At 33.4% G+C, this 27,393-nt stretch overlaps 1 protein-coding gene across 1 annotated transcript; it reads right to left on the bottom strand.

Annotated features, from left to right (window-relative positions):
• Window positions 1–508: 508 nt before the first annotated feature.
• LOC143044579 (uncharacterized) lies at window positions 509–14,454 on the bottom strand. The gene is made up of 3 exons (XM_076216639.1): window positions 14,346–14,454; window positions 6,913–7,296; window positions 509–1,146 (listed from the first exon to the last, which is right to left on the bottom strand). The coding sequence occupies exons 1-3, from the start codon at window positions 14,407–14,409 to the stop codon at window positions 686–688; spliced, it is 909 nt and encodes a 302-aa protein (XP_076072754.1). The 5' UTR covers window positions 14,410–14,454; the 3' UTR covers window positions 509–685.
• Window positions 14,455–27,393: the final 12,939 nt, after the last annotated feature.

The following is a 27,393-nucleotide window of genomic DNA, read 5'->3' as shown; positions in this document are numbered from 1 at the left end:
AAATTTTAGAAATAACCAGTGATAAAATGCTATCAAGGAATTGAAATTAATAAAATGAAATATATATCACTAGTAAAAACTGAGATGTTTCCCTTGTCATGAAACATTATTGAAGGTGTTAGGAAGGTGGATGGTGGGCGGTAAATTAAATAATAGCACTGTAAAACTATATCAACTAGTCAAGCCTGCTATGAACCAAGAAAGTGATTATACAAAGACCATGCATATGGCTTCACACACAAATAGGGTACATCAATCAACAGTGGGAGGAGTCTGGCCTCACTGACCTTTAGATAATATACTAATTGTTGTGTAATTAATTTTTATAAGATCTGGTATCATAATCTGCATTTCTTCACCAACAGTGATTGTTCATGACATGTATCTGATTAAGAAAAGATTAAAGTGTGCCCCTAGTGAGATTCCAGTTGTAGCTTCAAAGTGTCAAATGCCAGGGATTTAACCTCAAGATAAACCAAGTGGTCTGTGTATGTTAATTAAAAGTATCCATAATGTCAGCATCTTTATTATCACATTAATTATTAAGTGTAAGCTGGAAGTCTGTTTGTATAAACAGTAATTATATTATTATATATAAGTACCATATTATTAGATACATTTGTTCTTCTTTTGTATATTAAATAAAGCCGTCAAGTTTTTTTTTATTGTTTTATACATGTTATTTTTAGTCCTTTATAAAATCAATACCAATCAAATCAGAGACGCACTCTATTTCATTCTTTACGACTTGTTTCAAAGCGTCGTCAGAAGCAGAATCTGGGATGCTTACAACTTTACGTATTTGCTTAAAGTTAGGTAAATAGACATCACAGAAGCCGCAATCCTGATAGCACGTCTCTTGTGCTTCAAATGTTTCGGTCTGCAGCTCAGTACAGTTCTGTCCTGCTTCCAAACTTTCGTTGTATTTCACAACCAGAGCTTTTGTTATGCACGGTTTTATACAGTCAATCCATGCTTTTCCCCTCTTTGTAAATCTACTGTAGAATTGACCAAACCTTTTACAGGAGTTGTAGCCAAAGCCGAGAAGAATCCCATCAGAGCCACATTGTCTCTGCCCTTCGAAACATTTGTAAAATTTACAATCACCGTCATTCCCTTTTGCAACACAATCAGGATCTACCAATGCTACAATAATGAAATAAATTAGTGAATAATTCTTTTATTAGATGAAATAAAGTGTCGGTCAATGAAATTCATTTTCATTTTAATATATATATAAATATACAAGAGTGCACACGCTGAAATGTCTCGCCATCTTTACTAATCATTGATATTATTATAGCCGGGTGTAATGGCTATTCGACTATATGTAAATCAAAAAGGAAGATTCGCTCCTTAAACTTTTATTTCAGCAGTCCGGCAAGACCTAACAACAGACTCCAAACTTAATGTAATGTAACATACAAACAATAACAATATATATAAGCACAAGCAATTAAAGGATTAAGCAGATTAACAGATGACAAATTAGAAATAACAATAGATTAAAAGATTAAAAGAGTTATTAGTGTCCGACACGCATTTGCAAATTATAGTCTAAACTGTCACAGAGAATAAATAATGAGATAAATAGAGTAAATGCATTTAAGACTTTGTCCAAGATTATGACACATAATCCGTGTATATTTGTCTTCTAGGCGATTTTAATAGTAGAACAGCGAGTTTACAAGACTTTAATGATTTAGTAGACACAGATGATTTTTTAGCACAGAATTTAATTGATATTAAGAATTTAGTAATGTTGATATCTTAGATAAATTGGGTATTCAAAGAAAACGACACAGTATTGATTTAAATGTAAACACATATGGTAGAAAACTTATACAATTTTGTAAGAATAACAACATGTATATAATGAATGGTCGGATAGGAAATGATGAAGTAGGTAAACCTACGAGCAAGAATACAAGTGTTGTAGATTATGCAATAAGTACTGCAGATGTACTGTATCTAGTAGAAAATTTTGAGGTTCTACCATTTAGCAGTCTATATTCTGATATCCATTGTCCACTCGAATTAGTACTCAATTGTAGTAATACTAAGCAATCAAATGTAAATATAAATGTAGAAATGGGTGAAAATAATACATATATTGGAAAATAGAATCATGATCAAGTAAATGAATATAAAGAAAATATTGACAAAGAAAGTATATCTCGATTGTTATCTTTTATTATGACAAAAACTGAAAATGTTCAAAATGTTGATAAAAATACTATTGATGAAATTGTAAATGAAATAAGAGATGTTTTACTCAATTCTGCTAGAAATACATTTGGGAGTTCGTACAGAAAACTTATGGATTTGATTACACGGGAGGGAAACAAAATCACCGTGATTGGTTTAACACAGAATGCCGCCGGGAAAAGAGGGCGTTTAGAAAATCAAAAAGGTTATATAAACGATATGGTTCACGTATATTCAAGGAACGTTTGAGACGTAGTGAGACTCTATATAAAAAGACTATGGATAAAAGTATTAGATCATTTAACGTTGATTTACGTTCAAAAATGAAAAAGATGCGATCAAAAAAACCGAAAGAATTTTGGAAAATTATAAATCGAGGTAAACGAAAGAAAAAAAAAATGATATTAATATTGAAGATTTGTTTTCTTTTTTTAAGGATCTGAATAAAAATAACGAAACAGGAGATCGGTACATTTTAGAAAATGATGTTAAAGAAAATTCATCAAATGTATTTCTTAATGCTTGTATCACTAAAGATGAAATATTGAAGGCCATAAAAAGCCTGAAAAATAATAAGACACCTGGTGATGATCTTATTGTAAATGAGTATATATGCTCGTCTATTGAATTTTTTATTGATGTTTATGTGTGTTTATTTAATCTTATTTTTGACACAGGATTGTTGCCTGAGGCATGGTTAATAGGAAATGTAATTCCATTGTTTAAAAACAAAGGCTCTGAAAATTATCCACAAAACTATAGGCCTATAACGTTATTGTCTACTCTGGGTAAACTTTTTACCTCAATATTGAACACAAGATTATGTAATTATCTTGATGAATTATGTATACTAAATGAAAACCAAGCAGGTTTCAGAAGGGATTATTCTACGACTGAACATATTTTTACTATACATATTTTATTTGAATTATTAAAATTGGGAAAGAAAAAGTTACATTGTGCTTTTATCGACTTTGAAAAAGCGTTTGACTCTCTACAGCGAAATTTACTTCTGTTCAAATTATTGCAGAATGAAGTAAATGGGAAATTTTTTCATGTTATTCAGAGTATGTATGATTATGCCAAATCTCGTATTATACATCAGGGTAAGAAATCTGATTTCTTCCCTTGTGAGATGGGGGTTCGGCAAGAGGAAAACCTTTCACCTGCTTTGTTTTCTATTTTCTTAAATGATCTTCAAACTTTTTTTGAAAAGAAAAAGATAACAGGCTTAAAATCTATATCACAAGAAATCGAAAATGAGCTGACAGTATTTTTGAAATTATTTTTACTTTTATATGCAGATGATACTGTTTTATTAGCAGAAAATAGCACTGATCTACAATACATGTTAAATACATTTTACGAATATTGTGAAGAATGGAAAATGAAAATAAATACAAATAAAACTAAAGTTTTGATCTTTTCGAGTGGCAGAATGCCAACAAATCTCAAGTTCACAGTTAATTGTATCGACATTAAAAATTGTAAAAGAATACAAATATATATGCCTAAATTTACGACAAAGTCTAGAATGATAAAATAAATGCAAAACCTAAATATACATTAAAACAATTAAATTACTAAAATATTGTTTAAAAACAAATTTCATTGCACAGTCCAAATTGTCCGGTCATACATTCCAGCGGCCGATGAAGACACGTCCCGGGTCTTACTATTCATCTGAAATTGTTCCGAAAGTTTCTTCTATGGTTGTAACGTCCTCTGTATCGATAGTTTTGATTTGAATGATTATCTTCTCTTGTAATTTTCCGAATATTGTCCAATTCGTCTTCTAGTTTAATGATTCGATCCTGCATATGTTCTTTATCGCGTTGTAACTGGTATTGCTGGTCGATTGATTGCTTCACATCTTTGATCGTAAATCCGAAGATTAGCCCCTTTAAGATCAGTAATGCTTTCCTGTAATTTTTCCATTTCTGTTTTATTATCTGCACATTGTTTTTGAAGTTTTTCTAGATTGCGAACCACACTCTTATGCTCTTGTTTCAGCTCTTTAAATTTCTTTTCGTAATGAACACTTTTGATTTCAAATTTTACTCTTTCTGAATGCACTCGGTCGTACCTGAGTCTAACGTTATCTATAAATTCTCTATCATAATTTAAGGTTGGAAAGAAGTCGATCAGTTCTATTGTGTTCAGTTCCGCACATGGAAAAATTGACATAGCTTTTTGTTCTTTGAATGTCCTCATTCTTTCCCCGTCGCGCCTTAATTTCGATTTGAATTTAACATTAACAACTTTAACGTCCGGTCGTCTGTGAAAGTTACACATTCTGGCGAAATGTCCAAAATTTCTGCACATATAGCAAAATGGTCATTTTGCTATATATTGTCTAAAATGAAATTGATTGTTCACAGTATTTCCACAAAACTTACATAGGCAGTTGTCCATATGTTGAAAGTTTCTAGTCTGACAGGTAGTTCTATGATCAGGCATCTGGTATCTCCAGTTTTGGCCAAAATTTCTGGTTTTCTGCGTATCTATTTTCAGTTTGCTAGGGGTCAGCTTCACAGGTAGAACAAGGTATCCTATAGATGCGCTGCCCGGATGTCCTAACACCAGATATAGCCGGGTGAAATGGCTATTCGACTATATGTAAATCAAGAAGGAAGACTCGCTCCTTAAACTTTTGTTTCAGCAGTCCGGCAAGACCGAACAACAAACTCCAAACTAAATGTAATGTAACATACAAACAATAACAATATATATAAGCAAAAGCAATTAAAGGATTAAGCAGATTAACAGATGACAAATTAGAAATAACAATTAAAAGAGTAATTAGTGTCCAACAGGCTTTTGCAAATTATAGTCTAAACTGTCACAGAGAATAAATAATGAGATAAATAGAGTAAATGTATTTAAGACCTTTGTCCAAGATTATGACACATAATCCGTGTAAAAACACTTATGCCTAAATTTACGACAAAGTCTAGAATGATAAAATAAATGCAAAACCTAAATATACATTAAAACAATTGAATTAATAAAATGTTGTTTAAAAACAAATTTCATTGCACAGTCCAAATTGTCCGGTCATATTATGTTGATAGTCCTAAATATAAAGCTTCATTACAACTGTCTCATAAACTTAACATTAATCAAGATAACTAAACATTAACCAATGAACCATGAAAATGAGGTCAAGGTCAGATGAACCATGCCAGGTAGACATTTTAACAATTCGTTTATACAACAAATATAGTTGCCCTATTGCTCATAGTTTAAGAAAAATAGACCAAAACACAAACACTTAACACTGAGCAATGAACCGTGAAAATGAGGTCAAGGTCAAATAAAACCTACGCCACTGACATAAAGATCATAAAACATTTCTATACACCAAATATAGTTGACATATGGCATATAGTATTAGATAAATAGACCAAAACCCAAAAAACTTAACTTTGACCACTGAACCATGTAAATGGGGTCAAGTTCAGATGACATCTGTCCGCTAGACTAGTACACCTTACAATCATTCTATACAACAAATAAAGTACACATATTGCATAAAGTATGAGAAAAACAGACCAAAACACAAAATCTTAACTATAACCACTGAACCATGAAAATGAGGTCAAAGTCAGATGACACCTGTCAATTGGACATGTACACCTTACAGTCCTTCCATACACCGAATATACAAGACCTGTTGCTTATAGTATCTAAGATATGGACTTGACCACCAAAACTTAACCTTGTTCACTGATCCATGAAATAAGGTCGAGGTCAAGTGAAAACTGTCTGACGGGCATGAGGACCTTGCAAGGTACGCACATATTAAATATAGTTATCCTATTAATAATATTCAGAGAGAATTTAACATAAAAAAAATCTGAACTTTTTTCAAGTGGTCACTGAACCATGAAAATGAGGTCAAGGACATTGGACATGTGACTGAAAGAAAGTTCGTAACATGAGGCATCTATATACAAAGTATGAAGCGTTCAGGTATTCCACCTTCTAATATATAAAGCTTTTAAGAAGTTAGCTAACGCCGCCGACGGACGCCGCCGTAGCCGTCGCCGCCGGATCATTATCAATATGTCGAGCTTTCTGCAACAAAAGTTGAAGACTCGACAAAAATGCAGAATTTGTAAATATTGAAGAATTTCTAAATGCATTTGATGCAATAAAAGGAAAGAAACTGGTATAAACTACTAATTTATATTATCCATGCATTTTTTAAACTTTTCGTTCTTGATTGAATGTCAGAAATATATAAATAAAGTAATATCTTTAACCCAGGACTAAGATCTTGTTTTAATATATCAAAATGAAATTACAATAGAATAAGATATTGTCGGTTTAATATATCAAAACGATATTACATAACACATTAAGCCGGTTTCTTTCAGAATTAATTTCTTGTCATTCTCATTTTCGATAGCAAAATGAAAATCAAACGTTTTATCTGTTTAAGCTTTCCAAAAAAATGTAGTCTCGATTGTCCCTGATGACGTCATTATTTAGAATCACGTATTGTTGGATTTAAAATATTAAACTCAACTTAACACACGCACCACGTCAATTAATATTGTTTTTAAGTTAGATATCATATACATATGCATATTAATGTGTCTAAAGTTCAACTCGGTTGAAAGTAATATCTCGGTATAATCTGGGACTATTGTTAGTATAATAGTCCCAGGTAAAACCAATAATGCTGGAAATACTTACAATTAACAGTTATCATTGTTGGATCTGATGCTGTGGTTTTATGATCATCATCACTGTCATATTTTACAATACACCTATATGCCTTGTCATCTCTAGATTGAATTGAATTAAATAACATGGATGTGGCATTTTCTGAATTGATGAGGTTCGTTAGAGTTACATGATTTTGGAGATACTGCCCAGCACTGTTTAAATATGGGTCTTTGATAATACTTGGTGGATAAAATGCTGCTATGTTCTCATAATCATCGCTAGCTCTGGCTTGTAAATTAATCCGGGTAATGACGTCATCACCTTCTAACACAAAGTGGCACTTGAGTTCTACTTTGTCGCCAACGTTTGCTGTGATATTCGAATTCATATATACCTCTAATGCATCCAATCCTACAATTTTAAATATTCGAAATGTTACCACCTTTCTTTTCTATATGCGCAGTTTTTGGTTAAAACATATACAAATATTATAGTGCTTTAAACAAAGTCTGTTTATTGATACTTGTTTGATTATGATTGATATTTTTGAAAAGAATCAAACGTCCCTTCTCCTGAAAAGGGAACAAAACAAAACAAATGTGGAAAAAACGGAAGACTAGATTTTCATGTATTTTGTCTATTACAACGTATTGCCTAGATAAATACAAAGTTCGTAAGAATGTTTATTATCTGAAGATAAATCTTTTATAATCCTTTCCACGTGTAGTGGGACGTGTAGTGGGACCACTTTTCGTAGTAAGAACTTGGTTTTTTGAAAACATGCAAATTTATTTGTTTTCAAAATTGTTCGTTTTTTCTTTAAGATAAGGATGACTTAGAGCGAAGATGTCCGGAGACTCCATAATATGGCATTGGCATAAGAAATTTATTTTCCCTTATACATTTGATATAATGGATGTGCATTTGTTACTGGTTATCAATAGGTGATAGAGACCTAGGGTCATTTGATTTTAGGTTCATGGTTAAAAAAATGAAAATGAGATCAAGTTCAGAGGTAAAGGTCTCGTTCACAATTTTGATTTTGGCCTATTACTACTTCTTTTTAAAAACCGTATAAGATAGTGACAAAATATTTATTACATTTTGTTAGTTGCGACGTGTCGTAACAGATAAATTTTGATTGAAAGGATAAGTTGACATTTAATTGGAGTTTTGTCCCCTCTTATATTTAAGAATCTGCATATATTTACGGGGATATATCTCATTAACCATATTTAATAAAGATCTAGGGTCTTTTGATTATTTTTTGAATTATTTGCATGTAAAAAGCAATATAATTTATATTGGGAAACAGGGTGAAGTCGGGCTCAAATGAAAGCGGAAGTAAAATTGTAAACCGGATTTACCTTATTATCGTCCTAATATTTAGCAAAAAGATATAGAAATCATATTTTTAAATAAACCCGTAAATTAATTATTATCAGACACCAAAATTGACATTACTACCAAGTGTTAAGCCCGAGTCCCACTAGATCACGATTGCACCACGCTCACCGCGATCTAAAACAAATTTAGATCGTGCTGAGGTCGCGGTATGAGCGGCATGAAAATGTAAATTTTCGTTGCTTTCACGATGCTACTACGTCCTCATAACGCTTCTACAACGATTCCGCTACGAGTATACCATGTTCTCACCGCACTTATTCTGCGAACTCACTACGCTTATCAAGATCTTTCTATGCTCTTCACGTTCTCAATACGACCCTACCACGAGTTATCCGATTGCAAGAAGATCTCACCACGCTTCTACTGCGATTAGATCACTTCTTACCACGATTATACTACGTTCATACCGCGATCTTTCTATGTTGTCAGCACTAACGTCAACATCGTTTTCATATCAATACAGTTCCATTCTTTCTATTTCTGATTAATACGCAGATTTTCTTGGAAACAATACAGTCATGCCACCAAAATCTACTAGAACACGTAGGCGTGGTGTTAGGGGTTGATGTTGAGGCAGAGGGAGCAAAGTAACGAATCGTGACCAAGACGAGAAGTCGGACCGACCAATCCAACATTAATTACAACCTATTGCTGGTCCATCAAGCTCAAAAGACGATATTTTAGTGAACGATAGCAGAGATGACACAGATGTGTCAATAGATATAGGAAGATGTGGCATGGCTCACATCGAACAGCATGCCATAAAGGGCCTACAAAATTAAAAGTGTCAAACCATTTAAACGGGAAAACAAACGGTCTATTCAATATAAACACGAGAGGCATGGTTGAGCCGTTAGAGCAAATGAATAATTACATTCAGACAAACAAAATCTAGGGAGCTTTTATATATATTTTATGTGAAAATGACATTGAGAATGATGGTCGTAATGTAAACGTAGTCAGGTCATAAGAAGAGCGTGTTAGGACGACAAGGACGTGCTAGAATCGTACTATGGTCGTGAACGGCGTGGTATAGTCGTAGTGGAAGCGTAGTTGGGTCGCAGTGAGAACGTGATGGTCGTTGTGAGGTTGTGATAACATCGCTGTGAGATCATAGCGCAATCTTTCCGAATAGAATCACGCTTTCGCCACGATTGTACAGCGACCTTTGCGATCTTACTACAATCTTAGTGAGCTCTCACTACGCTTCTACTACGGCCTGATTTCGCCACGACCGCACCACGATTGTTTTGAACATGTTCAAAGTTGGCCACGCTCTTCACGACCTTGAAGACCTCACCACGACGGTGATACGACCTTACTGCGATCTAAACGATCGTACTACGATCATCAAAATTTGCATTATTTTGATCTGAATATTGTTATTCGTCTTTCCTTTTTTTTCGAGGAAAGACCTTTTGCTTTTGTTCTGTGTAGATGTTTTTCTTTCGCCTTAGTTATATCTTATGCAGTATTGATGCTATGGAAAAATTAAGCTTTTAAACCCGACCCTGTTTAACCAAACACTGTTTTTTTTGTTACCAATACTCCTTCGTAACCGTAAAGGATTACAAAACAAATAATTTGATTGACATAAAATGGGATTTTTTTCCCCTTTCAAATTTTAAACATCGCGTATGATGACACAAATCATTAACATACTAAAGCCATTTGTTTTATATCAGGTTCTTATTTTATGACTTTAATCGAAATCAAGATCGAAGTTAATCATTGTTAATTTAATGTTATAAATTTTGACCTTTGCTGACAAATTTGGATGCAGACATATGACCTTGAAGATGTTCAACTGGAAGTGAATTTTTGTAAACTGGGAATAGCAATTTTTGCATCATTTTCACGAAAAAGGACTAGTACTTATTTTTTTTAGGATCAGTGTAAAGTCAGCTCCAAACTAAACTGGAAGTATATTTTTTTTAAAAATCGGCAGTGCCTTTTTATCTAACCTGTTTTAAGCAAATGTATACATAAATCCCATTATTTTTTCATCAGTGTGGATTATTTTATTATTTAACAATTTTTAGCTTAAAAGGAACATGTACCTATCAAAACATGTGCATTTGGAGTGAAAAGAACAATTGTTTTTATCATTATGTTTAACTATGTGTTACCTTATTATGCCATCATGTCCGATAATAATGTACAACACTATTAAAGTGTCTATAATAAAAAATATCATAATAACATACAGCACGGGTTTCGTTCAGTATTTCGAAAAAAATTATCATGTGGAGCAGGATGTGCTTATCCTTCCAGACCATATGAGATCACTTATCCTCCCAGACCATCTGAGATCACTTATCCTTCCAGAGCATCTGAGATCACTTATCCTCCCAGAGCATCTGAGATCACTTATCCTTCCAGAGCATCTGAGATCACTTATCCTCCCAGAGCATCTGAGATCACTTATCCTTCCAGAGCATCTGAGATCACTTATCCTCCCAGACCATCTGAGATCACTTATCCTTCCAGAGCATCTGAGATCACTTATCCTCCCAGAGCATCTGAGATCACTTATCCTTCCAGACAATCTGAGATCACTTATCCTTCCAGACCATCTGAGATCACCCCCAGTTTTGGTGCGGTTCTTGTTGATCAGTCTTTAGTTGTCTATGCTGTTTCTTGTGAACTTTTATTTGTCGGTCTTTTTTAGTTTTAGCCATGGTGTTGTCAGTTATTTTGATTAATGAGTTTGACTGTTCCTCTGGTATCTTTCACCCTTCTTTTATCGTGAAAGAATTACTAATTAAAATCGTATATTTGATATGTTTCTACATAAGAAAAAGAAGAATTAGGTCTGTCAAAAGGATTAAATTTACAGAGCACTACGATAAAAACAAATGCAGCAACAGAAAAGGCGACAAATAATCATATGGGAATCACAAAGGACAAATCATGTTCTGTATCTAAAATGGTCAATTTGCCATAAATAATGAAATATTTGAAACTTGATCTTAGTATGTCAGATAGTTTAGTAAAATAAAAGTATATTGGTACTTGAAAAAAGTTCATATTATTTAAAAAAAGTGTAATTTTGATGATTTTTTCATCAAAATTTAAACGCATTGTACTTCTTTGAAAGACAAGGCATGACCTGACTTGATGACTGGACAACAGTTTTTTTACCAGGGTATATACATGTGATTCGGTGAAACGTTAAGTACTTAATAATAAAGTTAATTAGAAAATATAGTTGCCCTATTGCTTATAGTTTAAGAAATACAGACCAAAACACAAAAACTTAATACTGAGCAATGAACCGTGAAAATGAGGTCAAGGTCAAATAAAACCTACGCCACTGACATAAAGATCATAAAACATTTCCATACACCAAATATAGTTGACCTCTGGCATATAGTATTAGATAAATAGACCAAAACCAAAAAAGTTCAGATGACATCTGTCCGCTAGACTAGTACACCTTACAATCATTCCATACAACAAATAAAGTAGACCTATTGCATAAAGTATGAGAAAAAACAGACCAAAACACAAAATCTTAACTATAACCAATGAACCATGAAAATGAGGTCAAATAGTTATCAAAAGTACCAGGATTATAATTTTATACGCCAGACGCGCGTTTCGTCTACATAAGACTCATCAGTGACGCTCAGATCCAAATAGTTAAAAAGCCAAACAAATACAAAGTTGAAGAGCACTGAAGACCAAAGTCAGATGACACCTGTAAGTTGGACATGTACACCTTACAATCCTTCCATACACCGAATATACTAGACCTGCTGCTTATAGTATCTGAGATATGGACTTGACCACCAAAACTTAACCTTGTTCACTGATCCATGAAATGAGGTCGAGGTCAAGTGAAAACTGTCTGACGGGCATGAGGACCTTGCAAGGTACGCACATACCAAATATAGTAATCCTTTTACTAATATTCAGAGAGAACTTAACATTACAAAAAATCTGAAATTTTTTTCAAGTGGTCACTGAACCATGAAAATGAGGTCAAGGACATTGGACATGTGACTGACAGAAATTTCGTAACATGAGGCATCTATATACAAAGTATGAAGCATCCAGGTATTTCACCTTCTAAAATATAAAGCTTTTTAAGAAGTTAGCTATTGCCAACGCCGCCGCCGTACTCGCCGCCGCCGCCGGATCACTATCGCTATGTCGAGCTTTCTGCAACAAAACTGCAGGCTCGACAAAAATGCAGAATTTGTAAATATTGAAGAATTTCTAAATATTTGATGCAATATAAGGAAAGAAACTGGTATAAACTACTAATTTATATTATCCATACATCTTTTAAACTTTTCGTTCTTGATTGAATGTCAGAAATAAATTTAAAAAAAAGTAATATCTTTAACCCAAGACTAAGATATTGTCTTAATATATCAAAATGAAATTACAAAGGACTTAGATATTGTCGGCTTAATATATCAAAATGAAATAACAACACATTAAGCCGGTTTTCTTTCAGAATTAATTTCTTGTCATTCTCGTTTTCGATAGCAAAATGAAAATCAAACGTTTTATATGTTTAAGCTTTCCAAAAAATGTAGTCTCGATTGTCCCTGATGACGTCATTATTTAGACTCACGTATTGTTGGATTTAAAATATTAAACTCAACTTAACACACGCACCACGTCAATTAATATTGTTTTTAAGTAAGTTATCATATACATATGTTTATTTATTAGTACGTTGAAACAAGTGACAACTGTACTACAGATCAATCCATTTGATCACCAGTGAAGGTTTTACACTGTTGAAAACACGTATATTATTCAATATCACTCTTAATATCAGCACACCAATGTTAAATAGCTATTTTTTGTTATTCCCTCAACGGGATTAGAACCCTTGATTCTGTGACATCGTGGCAACACTGTCTGCACCGTGTTCACATGTCAAGCGCCCCTAGACCAGTCGACCAACAAGACTACATATTTTCAAGTGCATTTCGTCAAAAAAAGACCCTTGAATCAAAAATTAAAAGGCCAAATAAAGTACGAAATTAAAGAGCAATACGGAGCCAATATTCACAAAGAAAGGTTTTGACTAATGCTGACTAAAAAAAAGTAAAGACATTTGCACAATATCTCTGGATTCATCTTAGATTCTGAAAAATAAAGATTATCTGAATTTTCATTGTTGACTTTTCAAAAAATCTACATGTTTAACCCCAAAACGAAAAAATGTTTCAAATTGCGAAAACTTAAGTCGCAGGCTAGGTATCGTTTTTCAGGAAAACATGTAAATAACGAGCAGTTGTATTCAGTTTCTGAAACTATTTGTTTTCTAATAATATATGAGGGAAATGGGATGGAGGGAGGAATGTAGAATAACATATAGAATTAATCCTTTGCAAAAGTGTAGTTTATAAAAAAAAAAATAATATAATAAAAGTCCAGGGTCATGGAGCTTTGTCAAATTTCTACAGCATCTCTCTTTCGAAATAAGATTTTGATATTTTATAAAGATTGGTATGGAGCTTACATATTTAAAAACCAACTTATTTGTTTATAAGGGGAAAAAAAGAACGATGAAATTTAAAAATGAAATATAAAAAGTTCGCTCTTTGGTCATGTAAAATGCTGTCAGAATATATATATTAAAACTTTGGCCGCGTATACGCTCGCTTCAAAATCAAATTAGTGAATGCACCATACATTCTGTTTTGAATTTAAGTTGTTGGAGTTATTTTCTCTCAAATGGATATGTTTTGTAAATATATTGGAATTTAGTTATTGTTGCATATAAGATAAAATAAAACCAAAAACTTTAATCATAATACATGTATCAATTTTATATCTTATCAATTTATTCTTTTAATTCTGGGGGAAATCGTTAATATGTGATAGCGATTTTTCGTGGCGTTCGGATTTGCACCGAGGTCGAAAAGTTCCGTTTGTGATTAAGAACCAAAAGGCGGCATGCCAAAATCAGACTTTTAAATTATTTATTACAGACATATAGCCATATTCATAAGATATTTATCTATTATATTAAAAATTTAAAGCAATAAATTTACATTTTGATCAGAAAAATATCAAAAATTTACCTGTGGTACAAATTGCAAGAAGTACAAGAAAAACGAGTGAAATCTTCATCCTAACAAGATCCATGTCTCTCTATAATATGTGCGTGTGTGCGTAAAGTGTAAAAAAAAACTTCAGAGATTTTCTTTTTATTGCAGAGTAATGTTCTAATGATACAAGATCGTCTTTACGAAAGGATGTGACTGATACAGTAACAAATCCGAAATTAATATTTTAATCAGATAAAAAAAAAGATTAAAAATAAATCATTGTTTCGTAAGGAAATACATACAGCTTATATTGAATAATCAAATTATGACATTTGAAAACTTAACTTGCACAAAAACTCGACTTCCTAGATACCAGGTTAAGAATTATGTACGTCTGGGCGATTACGAAAGACTCATCAGTGACACTAAATTCAAACAAATTTAAAAGGCAAGATAAAGTACGATCGAAATGAAATAGCATAGTGCTGAAAGGTTTTGCCAAATACAGCTAAGGTATAAATCTGTTTCTTTGGTAGAAAATCCTTATTATTTCGAAAAATTCTAAATTTTGTTTAGTTAAAAAAGGGATGGGCACGGTGTCACGGTGCAATTTTAAACCATAAGTCTGATAAATACACATCCAACCATAAGTCCGATAAAAACAAACAAAACCATGAGTAAAAGAAAAACAACAAAATTAATGATAATTCAGCTGGGCCCTAAACAAAATTGTAATATATTATGTCCCTGGAAAATTTACCTCTTTCAACACCCCCTTTTTTCTGAAGTATCTAAAACAATCTACGTGGTTTTTTTTGTCAACATCTACACCATTAAAAAATCAATTTTACAATTTTAATTCTTGATAAAAAAATCTAGAACAAAAAAACCTATAATTATTATCTAGAAACAAAGGACTTATAATTATTATCTAGAAATACAGGACTTATAATTATTAGAAATACGCATGTTCGTCAATTTTTTGTACGTCCTTGAAGAAACCTAGCTTCATTTTTAGGAACTGCCCAAATTTGAAAACTGGATCACAATTTCTCACATTTCTGAATAAATCCTTAAAGTCATATGCAACTTCAAATTAAAAAAAAAATATGCTTATGCAGGAATTTCTCGCTACATTGAAGACCTGTTGGTGACCTTCTGCTGTTGTGTTTTTCTATGGTCGCGGGTTGTTGTCTCTTTGGCACATTCCCCATTTCCATTCTCAATTTTATTATGTTTCTTAAAACAAAATGGATAGTTTTCATTGTTAAACCTATGTTCTTTTTTCTGCAGAATATTATTTAATTTGTCCACATTTAAAAGAAGTTTACTCTTTTTTAGTTGCTTGCTACCAGGAAGCAACTCGCCGATATATTTTCCGTATGCAAGTGACCTAAGCGTGACCCTCTCGTAAAACTCCGTTGGTCGCAATACGGATGGATCTGTCATTTAGATAAAAAAAAAATCTAATTGTACATGTTATACACGTGCTCAATATCCTTGCTTCTTTGTTGATTATTTACTATAAGGTGACAATCGGTAAACTACGGCTTCAAAACACGGCAATTAATGAGCTGTCATATTTGTTAAATCATATCAGACCTGCGTCTTGCTTTTGCTCCAATTTTTTTCTTTCATTTGCGCCGATTTTTTAATTACATGTAAAATACAGGTAAAATACAGCATATTTTCCATTAAAGACCTTTTCCGTTAGCCAGTTGTACAAATTTTATGAATTGTCAATCAAAACATGTATACAACTGTTGTCCCCTGCTCACCATGGGGTGTGGGGGGGGGGGGGGGTGTGGAAGTAGTAAAAATTAAGGAGTAAAAGCACTCTGTTATCTTAAAATCATGAATTAAAATCCATAAAAACGGAAAACATTAAAATCATAAATCTGTTCTTGCAGAGTATTTGTAGGCAACATATCTAACTTGTATTCTTTTCTTGTTATTTCATCTCTTCTATATTTGGCATACCTGTCGATAGGTATAGTACATGTAAAAGTACTAACGTACAATGTACCTGTAACTTACCTGCAGAAAATATAAAATCGGCCCAAATGAAAAAATGAGATCGGCGCAAATGAAAGAATAAACATTTTCAAAATCGGCGCAAATGTCATACGCCCATAAAAGACAGACTAGAAAAAATAACAATTATACCAAATTTTTGCGTAAGAAATGATAAAATACACAGAAGACTAAGTTGATGATAAATACATGTATTTGTTTAAGAATTGGATATTATTTTTCACCTGTCACTCGTTTCATATGACTTTAATAATTTAAAAATGTCCTACATCAGACCCCAAGCAATCGCATCAAAATGATGTTAGATTGAAAATTAGCTTATCATTAAGAAAACACAAACTTTTCGAAAAAAAATATTGTCACTTTATATATATAATAGACGGTAATTTTTGACAAGATGGCGATGTGTCGAGAACTGATAGTGAATATTCAAAAATAAATTTTGATTTCTTTACATAGAGAATAAAAGTTTGTTTTAATTTAATATGTGTTTTTTTTTTTATCTTTAAAGAACAAGTTATCATTTTTTTTTCATTATTTTGCGGAGTTTCCCTTTAAGAAATATATAAAACTTATTTTTTTCTGTTTTGAATATCTATCCCTCGAGTCTGTCCCTTTATTACCATTTATTTATAATATGACATATTTAGAGCTCAAGTTACCCATTTTATAATAGTGAGAAGATATAAAATTTCACTATGAAGGGCTGAGATGTAAGACAGATTATGGCTTTAACCTCAAGTTAATGATTTACATTTTATCTAAAATAAAAAAGTTCATTTGCCTTTTAATATTTTAAATTTCCCACCTTCATTTCTGAAGTTTATTCACCTGTAAAATTATCGTTCTTTGGATTATCTGTTGACGTCCTAAATATTTATGCTAAAATTGAATCGTTTTCTTTACTGTTAGTATAATTTAAATACGAAGTCAACGTTTTGCAAACACTAATATAATTTGCACGCGATTATTCCTGTCAATACAATTACGATTACAGTTCAAACAGTATATTTAATCCTTGACTACACATAATTATTGTTAAAACACCGCTTTACATTTTACTACCAGCACATGTACTCTACACAGGTATAAACAGACGCATTCATCATATTTATATAGGCAAACTTTAACACACATATTTATAAACATTTATTACTATTAGCTATTGGGCATATTTTTCTATACATTGCATTACATGGATTGCACTGCCAGGTGTCGTGTTTTGTTGTAGGATGGGTGTTACACTAGTGGCGGATCAAGAGAGGGGTTCCGGGGTTGGAACCCCCTTTTTTGGACGATCAAACTCATTTGAATGGGGACATAATATGGTAGGAACCCCCCTTTTTCTCCTGGGTTTGGAACCCCCTCTTTAGATAATGGCTGGAATCGCCCCAGTGTGTATTTTTGTATATAAATGATCACAACTGTATGGAACGCTATTGGAGACTTCGATTTTAGCTTACCGTTCCGAAGGAACGGTGAGCTTTAGCCATCACTTGGCGTCCGTCGTCGTCGTCGTCCGTCTGGTGTAAACTATTTCAAACATCTTCTCCTCTGAAACTATTGAACCAATTCCAACCAAACTTAAGCTGAATGATCCTTAGGGTATCTAGAATAAAGTTTATGTTTTATTTTTTGTTTCGTCAAAAAACATGGCCGCCATGGCTAAAAATAGAACATAGGGGTAAAACACAGTTGTTGGCTTACATGTATGTCAAATCTGACAGGAGTTTAAATGTTCGTAAGGTAACATTCTATCAGCCCTGAAATTTTAGATGAATATAATAACCCATTGTTGGGTTGCTGCCACTAAATTGGTAATTTTGAGTAAATTTTGCAGTTTTTGGTTATTATCTTGAATAGTAATAATGATAAAGATAAACTGCAAACAGCTAATATGTTCAGCAAAGTAATATCTACAAATAAGTTCAATGACAAAAATTGTCAATTGACCCCTTAAAGAGTTATTGCCCTTTAAGGACAATTTTACACTATTTGTTTATCATGTTTTCTAACTTCAAAAAATCTTCTCCTCTTAAACTACTGAACCAATTTAAACCAAATTCAAGCTGAATGATCCTTAGGGTATCTAGAATAAAGTTTGTGTTTTATTTTCTGTTTCTTCAAAAAAACCATGGCCGCCATAGCTAAAAATACAACATAGGGGTAAAAAATCTCAAAAACCGAAGCATTTAGAGCAAATCTGAAAATGAATAAAAGTGTTCATTAGGTCATAAATTCTATCAGCCCTGAAATTTACAGATGAATCTAACAACCTATTGTTGGGTTGCTGCCACTAAATTGGTAATTTTAAGCAAATTTTTCAGTTTTTGGTTATCTTCAAGGTGAGCGATTTAGGCTCCTTAGAGCCTTTTGTTTACTATTTTAGTCACACGTAAAGTGTATTTGTTTCTGAAAAAAAAACTATATTATGTTAATGTATTAAAGGTATGTTATTTTTGTCGGTGAAAAATGACTGTTTTTTTATAGTGAGGATATAAAAAAGATAATATGTTATTGTCTTAAACGAAAGTTGAATTTTATATCTAAACATTGATTAAAAGAGGGACGAAAGATACCAAAGGGACAGTAAAACTCATAAATCCAAAACAAACTGACAACTAAAAATGAAAAGACAAACAAACAACAGCACACACGACACAACATAGAAAACTAAAGAATAAACAACACAAACCCCACCAAAAAACTACGGGTGATCTCAGGTGCTCCGGAAGGGTAAGCAGATCCTTCTCTACATGTGACACCCGTCGTGTTGCTTATGTGATATCAAATCCGGTAAATAGTCTAATTCGGTGGGTCACATTCATGAAAAGGAAGGGGATTATAGTTACGACGTAAGGAACATATCCTAGTTAACTTAGTGCGTACTTAATAACAATCTCGTCATACCAATGCAATATACATGGTTGATATCAAACTATTCTAAAATATTAATTTATTTTATTTACTTTCAGAGGAGAAACTTAGTATTTCATTGCCGTAATGGAGATTGCTCAAAACAGTGACGTAAACCAGTTCTCTTGTGGTTTGTGTGGTTTGAATTTTAGTCTCAGCTCTCTTTCACGTAAACATGTTAAAACTCATACTGTTGGAAAATATAAATGCGACCTATGTGATAAAGCTTTTCACGCAATCAAAGCTTTAAATGTACACACGAGAATGCACACTGGTGAGAGGCCTTATATATGTGACGTTTGTGGTCAAGGTTTCAATTCAAATGCATCTTTAAAATCTCACAAGAGAATTCATACGGGTGAGAAGCCGTTTAGATGTATAGTATGCGAAAGACGATTTAATCATAGTCCACATTTGTTAAGACACATAAAAAAAACACACTAATGACAGACCATACGTGAGTAATGAGTGTGGAAAACGATATATTGACAGTAGATTTAAAACGACACATGCTAAAACACACCGAGGACTCAGAGACCAAGGACAGCAGTAATGTGGGTGAAAAACCGTATAAGTGTGATGTGTGTGGTAAATGCTTTAGGTATGAAAAAATAATGATAAAGCATATGAAAGCACATGACTTTCTCAAAATAAAAACATCTGATAAAAGTCAAGAAATGCGTAAGAGTAAACCTTCTATTGACATTAAAATTATACTTCACAAATGCAATTTTTGTGATGAAGCATTTAGCCAAAAAGGAAATATGTATGCACACCAGAAAACACACAAGACTGACGATGAAGAATTTAAATGTGATGTGTGTGGTAATGGCTTTCCACAAAATATTGAGTTTGAATTGCACAGAGAAAAACACACTGGGGAAAAATTATAAATGTTATACTTGTGGCAACGAATTTATTTCTAATTCGAATGCGAAGTCTGTAGGAAAAGGTTCAAACATAGTCCACATTTGTCGCGTCATATGAAAATACATACTGGTGAAAGACCATATACGTGTGTAATAAGTGTGGGAAAGGATTTGGTGAGAAATTTGACTTAAAACGACATGATATGAAAACACATACTGTAAAACTCCAAAGCATCTCGGGTAACACATGTTCCGACGCTAAAAAGACTGTTCTCATATCTAAGGAGGAAAACTCTTCTAAATGTTTTGAAGATTGTAATTCACACGTGAATGAACATGCGGAAACACGAACCCAAAGGGACGTAGTTTAAGCGAGAAAACACAAACGTTTATTACAAATGACGAATCTTTTAAATGTAACAATATGAAATAAATAAGTTAGATGATGCATGTCAAACGTCAAAAAATCAAAGGGGAACAGCTTATGGTTACACACACACAACTGATGTTAAAGGTGAAGGACAAAATGAAAAGGAAAAGATACAGGCACACTTGAAATTGTATGCTAGTTTAAAACCTTTCAAGTGTAAGGATTGCGGGAAAGAGTTTTGGAAGGAGAGCAGTTTGCAGACACATATGATAAAGCACTCCGAAGAGAAAATTGTGAAATGCAATGAGAGGGGTAAAGGTTTTATGAGAGAATCCCATTTACAGTCACACTGTTTAGTACATTCTGGAGATAGACCGTTTAAGTGCGATGAGTGTGGTAGAGGATTCAAATCAAAAAGTTCTATAACGGCACACTTGATAACACATTCTAGTGAGAAACCGTTTTATTGTGTTGTAACAAAACATTTAAGCATTAAGCACACTTACAAAATCATGCAAGATTACATTCAACACGAGACCAGTTTGAATGTGATGTATGTAACAAACGCTTTTCTGAAATTTTCTTGAAAATACACAGGCGAATACAGATATACAGGAGAGAAACACACATGCAATATCTATGGAAAGGAGTTCACTTTTATTGTTAATATGAAGGCACATATGAGAATACATACGGGTGATAAACCATTCATATGTTCTCAATGTGGGAGACAATTCAATCAATCGCAACATTTGAATAAACATATGACAATCCATACGGGTGAAAAACCTCATATGTGTGATGAGTGTGGTAAACGGTTTATTGATGGAAGAGACATGAGGAGGCATAAAGAAATGCACACTAGGAAAAGAGTTAAACGTGCTTCATTTGAAAATACTAAGAGATTGTGAAATGGCAAACGACATTGAAAGAGGCGGGAAATTATCTTATGAAATTACTTCACAATCGTTTGCAAACATGTATTAGTTTGTCATTAGGTCAGATTACTACTAGAGGTTGGTTAATTACATTTAGTATACATTTGTATGAATATTTTCGCATTTTATTTCATTTCAATGGTTGTTATTTTGCCAGCTCCCTCAGTCATGTTCTACTTACTATAAATGTTTTGCATATATAGTTAACATGTTACAATAGTGTAACAAACCTAGGGTTACTATAAAACTGTTTAACTCATCATTCAGGAGGAGTGGAATAAACGGCATTGTGGAGAAACATATTTGTAATAAACATAACAATATTTATTTTAGTAGTATTTTGACTTCTTCTTTCAATATAATAAACATCAAATACACATTCATCCTTCAACAGATAAAGCAATAAATCGGGTGGTCAATATAAAAGGTAGTTGACGGTTCAAGAGATTGATTCAGAATGACATGTGTGTCTACAGGCTCCTATTTATGTCTTTTGGCACTTAAGTAATGACGTTAGAGTAAACATCTAATTATCCAATCAAAAGCAACGTTTCTTACGTCTTTTGGCTAGTAACGTTTAGAAAGACAAACAGATTTCGTTATTCTTAGATAAAGAAACATTATTAAGTTGTCCTCACTTTGTCCTTCTTGTCCGAATTATGTTTAAAGGCAAATGAAACTAAAAGAACATTTCTACATAATGCTATTTTTAAACGGACAGTAAATACCTTTCTCGGTACGGCGTATGAACTTGTGTAATTTACATAACCTTACGCATTAGATATAATGCTTAAATAAGATCAATGAAAACCCTCACGACAATATTTGTCAAAATAACTCACTATATGACGGGATAATCAAAGTATTTCATAGGTAAACATTACCAAGATATACATATAAAACTGGCCCTTATCGCTTGCAAAGTACAAATAGTTTAAATCATGAGTATGAAAGTCAATGCATTTATCAGTGTTTGTGCACTCCCGAGAAGTTGACCACCCGGCAATATTCAAATAAATATATGTAATATACAATAAATAATACGTTAAATAATAACAATAATCAGTCCAGATTTGTCACAATTTCCCCCACTCAAGTCTTAAAATACTCCTGTATTTTCTGGAGGTAACAGTATACCAGTACTTTTATTTTTTACTTATACTCTCTGTGCTCTTTAATCTTTAATGGAATATATTCACACTGTTTAATTATATCATCCACACTTCTGTGTCTTCTGGGAAATCATCTTTCTGTCATCTGTTGATAATTTTCACGATTACACTCAGCAATTTCTGATATGACATCGGACACATTTAAAAACCATAGAGAAACACTAGAGCCATTCACGAATTTCTTCCACTTATCTACAAAAACACAGTATCACTTTACCATCAAATAATAATTTCTGTTGACGCTGCAACTATAATTATTAACTTCCTTGAAATATCACAATATTCCACCAAATTTTCTAGAAAACCCCCTCTTTTCAACCAACTCTGGGGTGATCAGTCCCTATAGGCAAATCTGGGCTACGTTTCTAGAAATATCACATAACAACTAGATGCATTCACAACACTGCACCAATACTTCTTCATATACACTATTATATCTCAATACATGAATAATCTTATTCATAAAAAAATAAAGATAACGAGTGATACACATTTAAACACATAAGCACAATAAATTTTGAATGGCGTCTTGTCCTCTTCTTTGGTTTTAACTTTTAAATTACTTCTTGCTAGAATATGAGTCACTTTCTTTTGTCACTTTAAACTGTTTCCATTATATTCTGCGAGTCTATCTATGTGAAATACTTTTCCTGGTTTCTTAGTCACTTCAATATTCGATAATTTACTGGTACTGCACGAATTTAAATAATGAATCTTGTTCTGAAGTTTTATTAAGGTAATGTCACAAATAATCACATTATTTTCATAAAACATATTTTGCCAGAGTTCTCTTATGTTTGTCCATAAACTGAACCATGCATATAAAATCCATTATCTGTTATTTTTCTTGACCCCCTATTTGATTTATTCTGCTATTTATAATTTGAGTCTGAATTTCATTTCCAACATCTAAAAAATCATTTAATTAACATAAAATACGACTTCTGTAACCGTCAACTCCCGAGCTATTGAATAAACGGAAGGTTGTCTCCCTGAACCGTTTCCATAGTTGTATTTGGTCTGAAATTTCTAAAATTCTGTGAATTCGGGGGTTTATTCTCCCTACATTCATGATCATTAGACATACATAGAACATTGTCTATAAAAATGATCAGGCGAGTCACAAATGAAGCAGGTCCTTTGATTCTGTGTATTACTCCAGTTTTGGTAATTGTTGCGGCCAAATCTAAAGTTGGATCGGTTGTTCGTACATGTATTCCGAATCTGATTTTCTAACTTATCCATTCTACTTAAAAGCATTTGAATGGTACTGTCATTATTTAGCTGTTGGGAAATTAATCTGACATTTGGGTCACCATTATTTTGCCATTCCATATCTAATTTATTTTCACTATAATTTTCATAAGAAACAGACCGGACACTAGTTTTCTTTTGACTTGACTCCCCTAAAAGAGCCTCATATCTTTCAATTATATCTACAGCGTCAGCGACCGTTTTACATTCTCGATCTACGCATCGACATTTCATTTCTATAGGAATCGACTTGTATAACTGATTGAGCGCCAACACTTCTTGTGCCAATGAATCTAAATTACAATAAGCTTTTTGTACCATCTGGCGGAGATCATCACCGAGAGCAGCAACTGTTTCACCGGAATTTCCCTTTCTCATTTCAAAACGTGATAACCATCGGTTTTGTTGACGTGCACTTCCGAATCTTTCTTCTAAGCGTCGCACAAGTATACTATAAGGTCGGCGTTCATGGGAAGGAAGGCTCATATAAAAAGTTCGTGCAGGGCCCTTTAAACTTGCAGCAAGTGTCAATACTCTATCTTCCATACTCCATCTGCCTAGTTCTGCACAATCTTGAAAATGCGAAAAATATTCTTCCCAGTCATCTGATCCACTATAAGCATCTGGACGAATTGTAGCAGGATGTCCAGCAATCGGCAACTGTTCACGGCAAAATCGTGGTGCATTTCCCCATTTTTGTTCATGAACGCTATTATTTTCAAAAAATACGAAACACCTTGTTCACCTTCAAAATTCCGTTCCGTCTCTACTGTATTTCTCTGTCTAGCTATGTCGTCTCGTACGTTGTTATTAAATTCACTGTCAATATCACCTTGTCCCTGTTTTGTTGTATTTAATGCAGAGTCTTCATTATTTTTCTCGACTGTTTCACGTTTATCCATATTAAATTCGATTTCTGAATCAGATTCGTCAGACATTGAAAATTATTACTAGTTCGGGACTAGTTCACTATAAATATCGTTGAAAAATTAAGATTTCTATTCAAACTTAACAATCACAGGCGAGGTATTCGATCACTGGATGACAATTATTTTTGTCATCCCACTTCTGACACCAAACTGTAACAAACCTAGGGTTACTATAAAACTGTTTAACTCATCATTCAGGAGGAGTGGAATAAACGGCATTGTTGAGAAACATATTTGTAATAAACATAACAATATTTATTTTAGTAGTATTTTGACTTCTTCTTTCAATATAATAAACATCAAATACACATTCATCATTCAACAGATAAAGCAATAAATTGGGTGGTCAATATAAAAGGTACTTGACGGTTCAAGAGATTGATTCAGAATGACATGTGTGTCTACAGGCTCCTATTTATGTCTTTTGGCACTTACTATGACGTTAGAGTAAACATCTAATCATCCAATCAAAAGCAACGTTTCTTACGTCTTTTGGCTAGTAACGGTTAGAAAGACAAACAGATTTCGTTATTCTTAGATAAAGAAACATTATTAAGTTGTCCTTACTTTGTCCTTCTTGTCCGAATTATGTTTAAAAGCAAATGAAACTAAAAGGACATTTCTACATAATGCTATTTTTAAACGGACAGTAAATTCCTTTCTCGGTACGGCGTATGAACTTGGGTGTAATTTACATAACCTTACGCATTAATAGATATAATGCTTAAATAAGATCAATGAAAACCCTGTTCCACCATAAATAAACACAATGTTAATGAAAAGGGAGGCACAAACATAATAAATACGCAATTTATCTGCATTGATAAAGTTTTAACTTAAACAAATAATAATATGAGATCGCAAAGTGAAAGTGCAGAACGGTGTCATGGCAGATGTAAACAAGTTGAATCTCACGACAATATTTGTCAAAATAACTCACTATATGACGGGATAATCAAAGTATTTCATAGGTAAACATTACCAAGATATACATATAAAACTGGCCCTTATCGCTTGCAAAGCACAAATAGTTTAAATCATGAGTATGAAAGTCAATGCATTTATCAGTGTTTGTGCACTCCCGAGAAGTTGACCACCCGGCAATATTCAAATAAATATATGTAATATACAATAAATAATACGTTAAATAATAACAATAATCAGTCCAGATTTGTCACAATAGTATGAAAGCTTATTAGGGTCATTCTATGCTGTAGATAATTCGTGGCCTGGATTTACTAAGTTGTGGTCATGGACTACGCCACGAGTTACTTATTCGTGGCCACGACTCTTTTAATCGTGGCCAAGACTTATTTATCCGTGGCCACGAATTAATTATTCGTGACCTCGATTACTAAGTCGTGGCCACGAGTAACATATTCGTGGCCACGAGTAACTTATTCGTGGCCACGACTTTTTTATTCGTGGCCATGATTTACTAATTCGTGGCCAAGACTTATTTATCCGTGGCCACGATTTACTTATTAGTGGCCACGAGTTACAAACTTGTTGCCTGGAGTTGTTAAGTCATTTCATTCTCGGATAAATAAGTCGTGGCAAAGACTTACTTAAGCCTCGGTCACACCTCAACGGAAAGCTCGAACGGATGCCTAACGGATAACTTTTTATTCAATCCGTTCATGTCCGTTCTTATCCATTAGACATCCGTCCATATCCGTTGCATGTCCATTAAGCGTACGTTTTATCCGTCGACGTCCGTTCTGTCAGGTGGAAAGTTTTGAGCAGGTTCAAAACTTTGAACGGACGTCCAATTGAACGTCCGGTAGGCGTCCGTTTTGTACTGTACTCGTCCGTTTTGTTTCTGTTTTGTATCCATTACATGTCCGTTATACATCCGTTAGAGGTCTTGCAGATAAATTCACCCACGGACTTCAAACGGACGTCTAACGGATAAGACGGATGTTGAACGAATGTGAAACGGACTTCTGCCGGACGTATAACGGATAAAATGGATGATGAACGGATCTGAAACGGATAAATGCCAATTGAAAATTTCGCGTCGGAAATGCCAATTGAAACTTTCGCGTCAGAAATGCCAATTAGATTTCTTAAGGTTCATGAATTCTTATTATTCATAATCGATCTTAGAGTAAGAGCACGTCTTCACAATCAAGCAGCTCTTGTTTAGGCGAGACACTGCCCTTTGGTGGCATTTTGAAGAACAAACCAAAACCAGTTACACAGAAACATTTTGAATATTTATGCGATTTATATGTATTATTATTGTCGCCTTTAATTTTTCCGTATATCTTGTTCATCTGCTTTTCCGGTACGCTTCCGTTAGGTGTCCGTTTTATGCGGTACTCGTCCGTTGAATGTACATGTACGTTCGACATCCGTTCTGTCCGGTACGTTTCCGTTTCTCGTACGTTGCATATCCGTTGCATGTCCGTTATGCATTCGGCAAGCGTCCGTTTTATTTGGTCAGTACATCAACGGACTCCCAACAGATAACAATTTTGTCAACGGACAACTTTTATTTTCATCCGTTAGGCGTCCGTTCGTCTTATCCGGTAAGGTATGACCGAGGCTTAAATCATGGCCATGTATAAATAAGTCGTGGCCACGAATAAGTACT

The sequence above is a fragment of the Mytilus galloprovincialis genome, chromosome 9, assembly GCF_965363235.1.
Source record: "Mytilus galloprovincialis chromosome 9, xbMytGall1.hap1.1, whole genome shotgun sequence".
Taxonomy (NCBI): domain Eukaryota; kingdom Metazoa; phylum Mollusca; class Bivalvia; order Mytilida; family Mytilidae; genus Mytilus; species Mytilus galloprovincialis.
This window is presented reverse-complemented; position numbering and strand designations above follow the sequence as displayed.